Source organism: Triticum urartu, chromosome 5 (assembly GCF_003073215.2).
Source record: "Triticum urartu cultivar G1812 chromosome 5, Tu2.1, whole genome shotgun sequence".
In the NCBI taxonomy this organism is placed as follows: domain Eukaryota; kingdom Viridiplantae; phylum Streptophyta; class Magnoliopsida; order Poales; family Poaceae; genus Triticum; species Triticum urartu.
This window is the reverse complement of record NC_053026.1, coordinates 2,602,453-2,616,892: the sequence shown is the minus strand read 5'-3', so window position 1 is coordinate 2,616,892 and position 14,440 is coordinate 2,602,453. Positions and strand designations below refer to the sequence as shown.

Here is a 14,440-nt window from a genome sequence, read left to right as displayed (position 1 = left end):
CAGAGAAGCGATACAACTTTATCATATAACCAACAAGTATGCTGGCATCATCAGTAGCAAAACTTACATCGAAGCTACTTAATGATTAGAAGCACATAAGAATGACACCCACAATGCAACAATTGGAACTGGGTCAAATCAAATTCATGATGCATTAAGTTATTCACCACTGTACCCTTGTACTAAATCGGCGACAAGTACTATAAATCGGAGGAAGTATATGATCTTCTCTCGTCCCCTCATTGAGACCGAGTTAGATTCACACATATATAGCAATGTCTATGACAGATAGTATCAAAACATACATGTTTCAAGCATGTTTCTGCTTTTGTTTTGTTTAATCTTAATTTGTAGTTCTGCACTCCATGCATACATGTTTGTTAATACCTTATGCAAATTACACAGGAACCATATAATTAATTTGATGATCGAGCTTCCATCGTCCACGCATGCACTGAAAATATAGGTTGAAGCTGCAGCTTCACGCAAATCAATAAATTTTGGTTAACAATGTGGTTTGGGATGCGACTAAGCACATATATCTTCTTAATAATGCAACTGAACATTAATGACTTACTAGCATGTAGTGGACGAGGTAGTAGGTGTTATTCATCCTCATGCTCCTGCTGCCGCAACTCAAGGTCAATAAAAATCCTTGGTTCACCTGCTCTAGTCGACAATAATAATCCGGCAGCAGCTTTTGAGCTGCTTCCGCTGGCTTGCTGCTCACTCGATCTCATGGCCCCAGAAAGCTAATCAACACACATTAGTTTCTCTAGTATCAGCTTCATTCCATGCTTGCAACAAAATACAAATTAAGCTAACGTCATGCTATGTTAACTAGAACTGTTGTAAAATTTGAATCTAGTCGCCCCACATTATATTACATTGTGCCTGTGCATGCATTTCTAGTTTTTACATACCATACTTTTGAAACATTTATATTTTTACTTGAATATGATTTCTGCTTGCATAGATTGATGCAAAGGCCGAGGCCTGCCCTCATTTCCACAAAGAAAAACTTGCATATGCGTCAAACATTCTAATACGCTATAGAGGATTTGCACTTAAATAAAATACACTAGAGAATATAACATTTGTTAGATGTGCTCAAAACATCTGCATATATGCATGGGTGCTATACTAATCCTTCAAATTTGTCTCTTCTCTTGCAAATATATATGTGTGGTCATGTTTTTTAAGGATTTACTAAAGCATACATATATATGTTATACTGTTATAGACTTCCAGATGACAAACTAGGAATTTTTAGCTATCACTCACTTAGTAGTTAGTACCCATGAGAATCTATGACATTTCTCACCTTTTTCTGCAACTCTATGTTTTGCTTATGAGTAATTCTCACCTTCTTGCCAAGTTCTATATTTTCCTTTTGAATAAGAAATCCCTACAAAAGCAAATTCCATATCATCATACTGCAGCTGCTAATAGCAAGCACACATACAAGAATCTGTGCTAATCGAGCTATTTCAAGACCAACAACAATAGAAGCAAGAACATGAAGAAGATGTAGTGAACCTTTTGGTTAAGTTCGTGGATCTCCTCAGCCATAACTTGCTCCTAAAGAAATAAACTACAAGTAAATCATGTGTGAAACAAAAATAAAAAATAAAAAAGAATGGAAAGGAAAGGAAGCCAAAGGGGAAAGAAAAGGGGCACCTTCCTCTTTCGTACAGAATGCAAACTCGTCTCCAATTGGTTCACGAGAAACTGCAAATCTCGAACAGTGGAACCAGATAGCTCCTCTCCCAATAATTGCCTACCATCATAGGGCACATGGTTTAACAGTGTACCTAACGGCTAGCTACCTAGCTAGCTTCTCCATTCATCACAACAAAAGATGCTACTACTGGATCTTCAAATCAGACATGTTGACATGCATGATAGTATGGCGCACTCTATTTGTTCAATTAATTTGCATATGAAACCACTCAAAAAGAACTTCTTGATAGTTTTACTAATTGCCAATTATTTCAGTACATGGGTAATACCAACCAAAGAATAATATTGTTACCTATTATTGTGTTGTAAGTTGTGAACTTGTTGCCTCAAGGTTGTAACCTCCCTCTGCCATAACTGCCCAACAGATAGAAATGATATAAGATACAAATAAGAAGCACGCCATGTTAATTAGGAGACATAGACATGCTTCCTTGCTTATTGTACCACTGCATAATGACTGGTAAGGGGGCATGTATAAAATTCAGTTGAAAATGTCTCCATTGATGGGCTACATATTTGGTCTGTCAATGATAAGCTATTGTTTCTGATGCACAATGAAAGTGATGGGCCAAAAAAGGCATGTCGATGGTATACAACCCAGCACTGATAGTTGACACTAAGGTCCTGTTAGTGAACATTCAATCAAAATATACATCGACAAGACGACAACCATCATCCACCCACAACTAGTGTGAATACCTAGCCGCCGTCGAAGGAAACTTCTCGTCACCATACCTCACCTCACCGTTAGTTTTCATCAACATCTACTGGTTGTTTGGTGTCTTAGAATAAACTTACTTCATTTTTTTTTCATAGCGGTGCCATGGAGTCACATAGGTGTGTGTCCTCACTGATCCGATTATTCAAATCTGATTAATTTATGTGTCATGTTGCTTTTGTTAATTAGTTTGACTCTTTGTGGGGTTGGAATATTTCTCTGATGTGATTTTTTGGTTCGATGGTACGCACTTCTAGGGGTTCATCCCTAGCCCAAGCACGCTCATCACTCACGGCTTCTCATCTGTTTGGCTAGGTGGCTCAAGGGGCTTTCAGAAATCATTATTGATAATCAAGTCCATGCAGGTAAATGAGGGGCAGTATTGCCGCTCTAGTCCAACTGTAGTCTCCTTATTGTAGTCATGGTAGCTTTTCATCTTACAAGGATTGATTCCATGAAGAAGATGTCTCTAAGCAATTTCATTAAAATCGTTGTAATCTGTAGCTGTAGGAGTTACTTCAAAATTTCTTGGAACGTGGATCCAAAGTAGTGTGCCTATAACGGTTGCCATTATCAATAAAATTATAGGTGTTTCTAAAAAGGTCCCTTAGTGAAAATATGGCCCAATGAAAAAACCTAAAGCGCATTTTTCAGGCACATAAAAAATCACCCATTCTACTTCGCATATCCTACTCTCTCTCTCTCTCTCATGCAGCAGCTAAGCTTTTATCGCCTTGATACCCTTGATTTCTCCCATGGGCTCTACCTTCTCCCTGATCCCTCCCATCTTCACTAATGCATTCCTCCATCTCCGCCCTCACCTCTTCTCTGTCTTGAATAGGCGATCCCACGATCTTGCTTTAATTACTGTGGAGACGAGCCTACCCTGTGTCACCCATCCAAAGAGCCTACCCTACGGCGCCCCTCCGATGATCCTACCCTGTGCTGACCCTCGTGAACGCCATCGTGCCCATGCGCGCCACTGGTGGTGACACTCCTCCCACCATCCAGGGCAGGAGACGCTGGCTCTTCTCCCCATTATATTTTTAGGGAGGGCGTAATTGAAACCGTCAGCGGATAGCAAGCGGAGCTCATCGGAGACAGTGGTACCAGGTAGCGCCATGACCAATCTATGAGCTCGATTTATGGGCTTGGATCAATATTTGCGAGTCATGTCATGGTCACCATTGACGGGCTTTGTAGGCACATCAATTGTGGCTTTGTTCCAATGGCAATTTGTTACTAACATACGATCAAACCTATTAGTATGATGTTTTAGTGTCGGTCAATAGTGAATCATTCTGTAGTAGTAGTATCATCAAAAAACTCGAGTGTAATGGAATGCACACTTACATGGGAAAATATGATGACACGATCCTTTTTATCGATGTTGATTTGGCTAAATTGGGCAAGATGAAGCTAATCCTTTGCGTGTTTGAGCAGCCCTTAGAGTATACACAACCTTTTGGTTGCGAGGTGAGTACTTACCCCTTTGAGTACCTTGGTACTCTGATAAACTGCCACAAGCTTTGAAATCAAAACTAGAAGGTTATCGAAGATCACACTGAGGAGTGTCTTAGTATTGGGTACCACAAGAGTCTTTCCTATGAAATGTGTCTAGTCTTCATTAATTTTCTGATAAGTAGTGCCCACATCCTTAATCATGATATCTTTTCTAGACCAAGGAGGGTCCGGGAGAGGCTAGGGCTACTAGCACTCTCAATTATTTTGGCATCACATCAATATATGAAAAGGCAACATTTAGCATGCTATGAAATTTAATGTGTTGAAGGAAAATAAATAATCCTACCCGGGGTTCCAACTATAGTCCTACATGGCTAGTCAACAAAAGTTGAAATCGATCAACAAGGTTCAAGGTGATTAACAAAAGTCCAATCAAATTGTGGTGGTCAACAAATCAAAGGAGAAGGCAAAACAAATGGACAAAGTCAACAATATAGGCAAGACGCAAAGAAGCTCAAGTCTATGAAAGTCCCACTCATGCATGTATGAAAGGGAGTGGTGTAGCATGGACTATGGACACCTTCACCTTTGACTTCTCTTTCATGAACCCATGGACCCAGACTTCATCCTAACCACCATGGATAGTTTTGGTCATCTGTCAAGGTACCCTCACCTATATACGAACCCTCATGGGATGTACTCTCATTCACTCTCACTTGAATAAACTTAAGGGGGCTTGGTCTCTAGTACATATTCAATAGCTCTAACTCATTCTAGGGTTGATTACAAGGACTCGCGTTATAACTCGGATCGACCTCATGAAGGATTTTCAGAGAGGGTTCTGAGGAGTCTCTTTACAACCCGGAGCCACTCCCCCCCTCCCCCAAGAACTAGACCACACTCAATCAAGGTGATGAAACCTATTCAAAAAACATCATTTTGTTTATTTGTTTTCATGTACGATGACCTTCTCTATAAGTCCACCGTCACTAGCTATACATTTGATTGAATTCTTAAGATACCCCTAGACGATGGTGTTTTCATACAAACAACACTATGTATCCCTAAAGATGGGTGTAGCCTTGGCATTTATGATCTAGAAGTAAAAAAGTATGTGTCTTTTGACTAAATGGTTATTTAATTTGCTAACCAAGTGCGGACTGTGGTAGTTTTCCTTACATAGTAATAAGCATTTGGGGCAAAAGGCATTCTCAATGGTTAAAGACAAACCAACGGACTCCAATTTTCCAAAGGGCCTCATGAAGGTTAAGGATGCTTTTGTTCATTTTTTACCGTTTAGTGTGCAAGTGGCCAAAATTTTGTTTGGGAGGATAGGTAGATCGGGGCCTCTTTCGGTAATCCTGCACACCCCAATATTTAGTATTGTTTATCATAGGAATGCTACTACTGCGGTGATTATTGCATAATGTGCAACACAAAGAGCCGATGGAACTTGGCGCAAAGAAGCCCGACTAGATTAGTGGGGAGTTCATGTCATGTTATGGATGGTGTGGCATTGGTGGGCTTATGAGTGTTTACAATGATCTTGTTTGGCATGCTTGTCTTTGTTGGTCCTGTTTTTGGACCTTCTCTCCTTCTGGCAACAAGACCAAAGTTTGATATCTCTGTAATGATACAACATAATAAGGTTATCAATATGCATCTCAGGGTGCAAGGGGTTTAACAAAGGCTAGCATTATTCCAAAAACCTAGACATGAAGAGTAATATATATTTATATAATTGAAGAATATGGAACAAAATGTGGAACAAACTAGTAACATAATATGACAATCTAGCTACCAAACGAGATGTTTTGGAGGCTTTAATTTGTAGTGATTGTTACTTTCTACAGTATTTCTAACTATATGTGGTATGGCTAGATATTTTTAGGAATGATTCAGAGGGTCATGCATCAGATATCCCAATCTTAGGTAGCTCGGGTCACACCTAGACAAGAAAACATGGTTGGAGCTACAAGTCATCTGATTAATTGGCCAGTTCTTATTCTAGTGAATGAAAAGACAATGTGTGTACTTATTGTATTTGTATCCTATTGATGCTACATTATGAGTCAATAAAAAAATACCATTTATTGAAAACATTCGTGAAAAGGAAGGGATCATGCGTGTTAGTTGAGATTTTCTAAATATTACACATCGGGTGAGGAGCACACCCCCACCATATATGGTACATTTTTAGCATCTGCAGTGGTTAAAATAAAACTAATACTAGGAACATTGGACGACTTCATTCCTTTCCATTTTCTTTTTTTATTTGTAGAATTAGAAAAAAGTGGGACTCCTATTGTCTCCTCTGCATGCGGTTCAAAAGTAAAATTCCGGTAGAAACTTCATATATTTTTTCTTTATTTCTATGATAAATATGTCATGTCCCCATTTGTTTTAGATAATTTCCTCGTATTTACTATGCTACAACCAAATAGGTATTCAGTTTATGACGTGTATTCAGTGACACAACCAAATATTTCCTACTTGAATGATGTGTGTTCAGTTTCTATAGGAATTGATCTGACGTGACATCCATTTTTTTCTATTGCTATGTATATGATAGTTCCAAACCAAAGAGACCTGTATGGCCTCTTTGATATGTTTGATTCTACAAATGCAGGAAAAAGAAAACATGTTATTATAATGACATGTCCTCCTGAATTCTATATGTCAGTGTAGAATATGGCATATCCCTTGATAGGGTATCCCGGTGAGGTGAGTTGATCGAAGGAGAAACATAAGCACATAGTTACCCTGGATCAGGCCCTCCATACGAGGTAAAACCCTACTACTGCTCATGTTGCATTGATGTATAGGTGTGTACATAATACATGTTATAATCAAGGGATCCTAACTTATTGTAAGGTGTCTATCAACTAGCTCGGCCTGGCTTATATAAGATAACATGGCCCCTAGAGTTACATGTTCCTAGTCGGCTACATCAGTAGGGGTGTCCTCTACAGATCTTTCTTCATTATCTTGTATGTGAAGACTTCCAAAATCTTCCTTTTATAGAGCCCATGCGCCGGCATTGATGACGCAGGGCAAAAACCGACCTAGGGGGTCCTCGGCCAGCCTACTTGGGTTGAGTGAGGCAACCCTGGACCGTAACACCGTCAGTATAAGATTATAAAAACATAGTAATTTGAACCAAAGAGTGTCTGATGTCATAGGTAAAACAAACGGAACTGTACAAAGAGATTTGAGTGGATGATTTTCCCTCCAAAATAGTGTGCAGAGCACTATATAGGAAATATTTGTAAGGAACCAAATTCTCCAAAAACCGTGAAATTCCTCTGAACCAAAGGAGACCTTGGTAATTATTGTTTTCATCGACTACTCTACGAGGCCCTATCATTAGTCAGGTAGTATATTCGGACCATCAGCCTGGCGGATATAAATTTTGGGCTCGAGCATTATGGCCATGAAGGCCTAGATAGACTGGAGCTGCAAAAATGTGGCACACTTGTTCTTTGATTAACCCAAATGATAAGGGTCACACTTGTGGCACGATGCAACATGGTCCAAATGCCCTTATTACCATCCATTTTGTCAGATCAAACAGATGACATCAGCGGAATCTTTTTGGTTTTTTGGACTTAAATTTTTTATCACTTAAACAAAAATTTTGATTAAAAATCTGTTTTCATCATTAAATCTGTCTCGACGAGATCTTCAAAACTAGATCCCATATTGATATGTTTCGATGACTTTTTTCTGGGGCGGGGGGAGGGGGGTTGCCATGATGTTACACTAAAGTTGCCTCTGATATGTTTCATCTATTTTTTTTATTTTATATTTAAAACTACCATTGTATTTCAACTAGTTTTCATGTCATATTTTATTATTTGACCATGGAAATTTTTAGTAATTAACCATGCCAATTTAATTCATGGATCATGGCAATTTTTGGCAATTCATCATGGCAAATTTAGTTTATAGATCATGGCAATTTTAGTAATTTGACATGGCAATTCTAGTATTTTGATCATCAAAATTATTTTTTGTATGAACCATGGCAAATTTTAGTGCATGTATAATGGAAAATTTAAGTAATTCACCATGGCAATTTTAGTTTCTAATTTATGGCAAATTTGAGTCATTGACCATGCATTTTTAAAGCAATTGACGATGAATTTCGTTTTAATCATGAACCATGTCAAAATTGTTTCATGAATCATGGCAAATTTTAGTAATTCATCACGGCAAGTTTAGTTTCTCAATTCTATTTTTATAACATGTCAAAATTTACTTTAAACAAAAAGTAGTCGGAATATATCATGACAATTTCATTGTAAACATCATGGTAATTTATGTGCAATAGACATGGGAACTTTCAAAAGAAAAAAAGTAGTCTAAATATATCGATATGAGATCTAGTTTGGAAGATCTCGTCGCGACGGATTTAATAATGAAAATGATTTTTCAATCGAATTTTTTATTTAAGAGATAAAAACTTAAAAACTGAAAAACCAAAAGATTCCTGTTGAGATCATCAGTTTCGTCACTTGTACCTGCATATAGTGACGTGGCACGATGTATAGTGAGGGAGGCACTGGTCCAAGTCCCTTAGCACCACACGTGTGGCGGATACAGGGTCCTTGATTAATCTTGTGACCAAGATCCAGCCTACTAAATCAATCAATAAAGATGGCAATCCCCTAATTAGTTTGGCGTTAATCACTACCAACTTTGATTAGAGGTTTAGTTTCTTTAATGGTCACCAGCAAGAAAGCGGGATACTTGTTAAATGTACTACTTTGTGCTTGAACTACATCAGTTTGGACGAAGCTGGCCAGCCAACAAAATATGAAGTATGTGAGAGGAACAAACGTACGATAACTAATAACAGGTACGTATTAATTGTTCAAATGATTAGTCACTTCAGTTATGAAACAGTGCATGGAAATGAGCCATATATACATCTACTTAGATAGCTTGATTGCTGTTTTTTCTTCTTCAAAAAAAGGAATAATACATCCAGGTTCTGTACCAATTGATAGTTTCATACACACATTCATATTTGTGTAGTTTGAAACACTACGAAATAATCAAATTCCTCACCATGCACCAGGGGATAAAGCGCAAAGAGGATACAAGCTACAACCCATGCAAAGATATCTTACTGCTAGATTGTCATCGAAGATCTTGGGTTTTTACTCTGAAGAAAGTGTGAGTTTACCTAAAAAACAATTCCTTCAACAAGATCATTGCAAGGTACAACCAATAAAGGCCAGATCTTGGGTTTTCACACTTGGAATAGAGACTCGATACTCGAGAAGCACCACCAAAACTGCAGTCCTCCAATGTTGCGGCCCCCGTTTGCTGAGGCCGCTGTTGCAAGTAACCAAGCACCTAGCACACAGTCTTCATCGCATCCAGTACACCTTTCCGCCAACACTTCAAGACCTCCAATTGTAGCCGCCGTGACTTTCTCCAACCCTATCAATGTCTTGGGAATCTTGACTAAGACATGCCCTATGAGCACGATAAGAAAGCGAAGCTTCGCGCCGCGCCCTCTTGAGGCCGTGTTGACTGATAATAAGAGCGCGTGCGGCCGGAGCCTTTCCGGTCAAGATATCTAGGGGCGACATACTCCAATCCATATAGGTCTCTGACGGGGAAGAGTGGAACTCGTCAGCGGCCAGATCAATAAGGTCGACGTCCGGCAGAAAGACGACATGGCGGATGATGAGCGCTAGGGCCAAACCATCACAACAGCAAGCACCTCCACCCCCCCCCCCCCCCCCCCCCCCCCCCCCCCCCCCGCCATTACGCTTGGCACACCTGCCACACCTCACCGGCGCAACCAAGTGACAAGATGCATCACCACCACTGTCCCGGGAGCGCCGGCCATCCCCAAACCAATCCCCTCCAACCTTGAACGGATCTGGGCATGGGCTCCCATATCTGCAGCCAGAGGGCAGCGCCGAGGACGTCACTTGCGCGCACATTCGTATGCTCAGTAGACCGGCACTAAGGACACTACATGTATGACACACACGCATCGCAAGAGAGAAGCCCATGGAGCCGCATTGCGCCGAGCGCCTGTGTTGGAGTTGAGGCCTCTCCGTAGTTCGCCGAAGCTCTCTTTGACATTTCTCTCGATGGTACAAACCGAGGAGGAAGAAGGTAGAGCAGATGGACACAGTAGGATTTTTCGGCGCACGAACGCCCGCCACACCAAAGGCAAATCCAATCTCTAGAGCACATACTCTGTCGCCACATCAATTAGAACCACCATCAAGGGGGTTTTACACCTGGGCCAGCGCTAGGGTACCATCCTCACGCCTCCTACCCAGTCGGTGCCCGATTGGCACGCTCTGACCTCACCCACCACGCACGTACGTGCACGGGTTATGGTGAGCCCGCTGCGATCTCCACGCTCGCCCCCAGGATCCACTAACTACCTAGTATAGGCCTATCTACACGCGACAAGTGCACACGCACACACGCACACCCAGCGCAACACTCGCGCGCGCATGCATACACTCGGACTCTACCTAGACACTACATGGACATGCCTCATACACGTCCCAAATAATAGTCAGATGATGCCCAGACAATGCACGCGCCCGCCACGGGCTCGATCTGGGCGCGCTCATGACAGTCGCCACCGCCATGGCATGGCTTATTTCCAACACCCAGCGCCTAATCCATGACATCGCCGCCTGACTTGTCGATAGGAGCCCTGCCTCGACGTCGTCGTCTCGTCCACCCAATGCCAGTGCGCACCTCCGCGCCCACTGCGATGTGCTATCTGCACATGGCACCCGCGTCGTGGTTGTCGCGTCCCTCGTCATCGGAGATGGATCTAGACATGCCAGGCATCGCCGTGGCCACGTGCTCATCGCGCGCCACTGTCGAGACCTCCATGCCCGCCACAATCACCATGCGCGCCGCGAGCGCCATCGCGCGCCACAGACCTGAACCTGGTTGCTCTGATACCAAATATAGGAGCCGAGGCCTCTCTGCAGTTCGACAGAGCTCTCTTTCTCTCTTTCCGCCACTTCTCTCGATGGCACGAACAAAGGAGGAAGAAGGTAGAACAGGTGGACACAGTTGGATTTTCTGGCGCACGAGCACCCGCCGCACCAACGGTAAATGCAATCTCCAGAGGACATACTCTGTCACCACATCAATTAGAACGATCATCAAGGGGGTTTTATACCTTGGCCAGCGTTGGGGCACCATCCCCATGCCTCCTACCCTGTCGGCGCCCGCTCTGACCGCGCTCACCCTGCACACGTACGTGCATGGGTCACGCTGAGCCCGCTGCAATCTCCACGCTCACCCCCGAGATCCAATAACTACCTAGGCCTATCTACATGCGATGAGTGCACGCACATATGCATACCCTGCGCCACACAAGCACGCACACGCATACACTCGGACTCTACGCAGACACTACATGGATATGCCCCATGCATGTCCCAAATAATGATCAGATGATACCCAGACAATGCACGCACCCTCCACGGGCTCGACCTGGGCGCGGTCACGCCAGCCGCCACCGCCACAACATGTCTTATTTCCAGCACTCAGCCCCTAAGCCATGACATCGCCGCGTGGCCTGCCGATATGAGCCATGCCTCGACGTCGTCATCTCGTCCGCCCGATGCCAACGCGCACCTTCGCGCCCGCTGCGACGTGTTGTCTGCATGTCGCACCCGTGTCGTCGTTGTCACATCCCTCATCATTGGAGTTGCGTCTAGACACGTCGCGCATCGCCGTCGCCACGCGCTCACCGCGCGCCGCTGCGGAGACCTCCATGCTCATCACGGACGCTATCACGTGTTATGAACCTGAACCTGGTCGCTCTGATACCAAATGTTGGAGCCGAGGCCTCTCCGTAGTTCGCTGGAGCTCTCTCTCTCTCTCTCTCTCTGACACTTCTCTAGATGGCACGAACCGAGGAGGAAGAAGGTAGAGCAAGTGGACATAGTAGGATTTTTCGGCGCATGAATGCCCGCCGCACCAACGGTAAATTCAATCTCCAGACCACATACTCTATTGCCACGACAATTACAATGATTATTAAGGGGGTTTTATAACTGGGCCAGCACTGGGGCACGATACCCACGCCTCCTACCCAGCCGGCGCCTGATCGGCCCGCTCTGAACGCGCCCACCATGTGCACGGGTCATGGTGAGCACGCTGCGATCTCTACGCTTGCCCCAGGATCCACTAACTACCTAGGCCTATCTACACGCAATGAGTGCACGCACAGCCCGCGCCACACACGCACACACACACGCATACACTCGGACTCTACCTAGACACTACATGGACATGCCCCATACACATCCCAGATAATGGTCAGGTGATGCCCAGACAATGCACGCGCCGACGCTGATCGCCACCGCCACGACATGGATTATTTCCAACAGCCTGCACGCCCGCGCCAGGACGGAGGCGAGTGCCCGGCTGCTACCTTCCTTGAGGCTGGCCCGGGCTTTGCTGGGGAGCCCCTCCAGCGACGGCCAGACTGGGACAGGGAGGACGAGAAGTTGCGACGGCGGCGCTTCTTACCCCCGAGCCGCCAGGGAGACGACGCGGGGTCCATAATCTTCGGAGGATGACAAGACAGACCTTCTTCGGTAAATATATGTGTGTGGCTTCTAAAAGCTACTATGGATACATACCTTTGCCTCTGATGTTGGATTCAACACTCCACAATGCTCCTGTTTGGCCTCCTGGTAGCGCTCTAGTATTGCCTCCATGCCTCTGATAAAGACAAAAAAAATTACAAACACATAACAAACTAAGAGATGATATAATTAAGTAATTAAGAGAGGATTAGGAGGGTGCATGAACTAAATAATTAACTGACAGACCTGGAGCTCGCGAAGTCGTAGAGGCGACCGGTGCTGGAGAAGACGATGAGTGCAAGATCGGCGTCACAGAGGATGGCGAGCTCCCGGGCCTTCTTCATCAGCCCTCCGCGTCTCTTGGAGAAGGTCACCTGACGGTTCGTCGCGTTGTCGATCCTCTCAATCGCAATCTTCCCCCTCCCCATCCTCTCCTTCTTCTTCTTCTTCCAGCTACCGACACTAATTGTTGCTTCTTTGCTCTCTAGATGTCTAATCTATCCTGCCGGCTGGCCGGTCGATTGGAGAAAGTAAATGGTGCTACCTATGCTGCTAATTGTTGCTTCTCTGCTGTCTAGAAGTCTAATCTAGCTCGTAGTTGAAGCTTTCCCCCGGCTGCTACCTGATCCAGCTAGCTACTTTTGTATTGTTGGGTTTGCTTGTAATGGTCTGCAAACCAAAAGGAATCGAGCGGCCATGTGCAGACAACACTAAGCTAGGATTAAACAACTGGCTAAAATACCATTTTAATTGTTCATTAGGTTAATGAATGGCCCACCACGTACTATTTTCCTCGATGTGTGCGATAAGGACATCATAACATATCGTTGCCACTATTCATAGTTTAAACCCTTGGGTACGAGGATAGCCCCTACTTGCTTCGGACATGTTGCAATAACTTGAGCCGTACAATATCGCGCCAGTTACGAAGCCAGCCTCTTTTTGTTCGAACCGTTGAAACAGATTAGTAATGGTGTTAGGTACCTATTCAAAGTCTTAGACATGTTTTTAATTAAGGTTGAAGTGGTAAAACCTGCTCCATTTCCTCGAGAGGCAAGTAGTTTCTGGTTTTTGTTTGTCTCTTTCTTTGAAATCATGTGCTCGTACCACATAATATGTGGGTGTACACTTTTCTGGAAACGATGTGCCCATATCAAACAATATATATGCGGGTTGTACACTTTTTTCTATAATTGTGTACTTATTGTATCTTTGTACAACTATCAAACTATATTTGGACACGTCACCGTGTAACATGTGAGTGGTACACTTAATTTATTATAAACATATTTTGGTGGAGCCATCCAATTGTATATCTACATATTACCATGTAAAATGTGGGTAGTATGCTTTTTTTTATAAACATATACTTATATGTTGGTACAATTGTCCAATTATATTTCAACACGGTCGATATGAAAGATGACAAATGACATGACTTTTTCGCGACAATCGAGGTATGACTTTTGACGCCAATATTGTACTTCGGATGCCCTGACGTGTAAGATGCCAAATCTTAAGATTAAGTAGTCATAGATCTACCGCAACCAATAAACTGCGTCTTTGGTACGAATTGACCATGTCAGTGAATCTTCTATTCGCTCATAAATAACTCAATTTTTAATTTTTTTTAACACATTTCTTGCTTGCGTTGGTGACAATAATGCATGTGAAGTTTGTACTCCATACCCTTGGGAAAACTTTATTGGTTGTGATTTTTAACGCTAATAATTGTAACCATACTTATTGAGGTGGGTGTGGCAGGAACATTGGCAATTGGGGGCTAAAGGTAGCATCCAAGATATAAAAGGTTAGCTGGTACTACCATGTCGTTCAAGGTTGCTGGACTGGTGAGCATACATATTTACTACTAACTAGCTTTCCACTTGGCTCATCCAAAAAAGGACATGTTTAA

General features: G+C 43.2%; 1 protein-coding gene across 1 annotated transcript; it reads right to left on the bottom strand.

The window, feature by feature from the left end:
- Positions 1–583: 583 nt before the first annotated feature.
- Positions 584–13,134, bottom strand: LOC125555393 (MADS-box transcription factor 25-like). The gene is made up of 7 exons (XM_048718365.1): positions 12,772–13,134; positions 12,580–12,661; positions 2,036–2,097; positions 1,681–1,780; positions 1,540–1,581; positions 1,325–1,408; positions 584–752 (listed from the first exon to the last, which is right to left on the bottom strand). Exons 1-7 carry the CDS (start codon positions 12,951–12,953, stop codon positions 606–608), a joined length of 699 nt encoding a protein of 232 aa, XP_048574322.1. The 5' UTR covers positions 12,954–13,134; the 3' UTR covers positions 584–605.
- Positions 13,135–14,440: the final 1,306 nt, after the last annotated feature.

Bases quoted from the DNA above. Each gene is read 5' to 3' on its own strand.
- LOC125555393 (XM_048718365.1), bottom strand. From the start codon at position 12,953: ATGGGGAGGGGGAAGATTGCGATTGAGAGGATCGACAACGCGACGAAC. The intron at 12,662-12,771 runs GTCTGTCAGTTA...TGTCTTTATCAG, and splicing joins TACGACTTCGCGAGCTCCAG to AGGCATGGAGGCAATACTAG. The intron at 1,582-1,680 runs GTGCCCCTTTTC...TTATTTCTTTAG, and splicing joins ATTCTGTACGAAAGAGGAAG to GAGCAAGTTATGGCTGAGGA.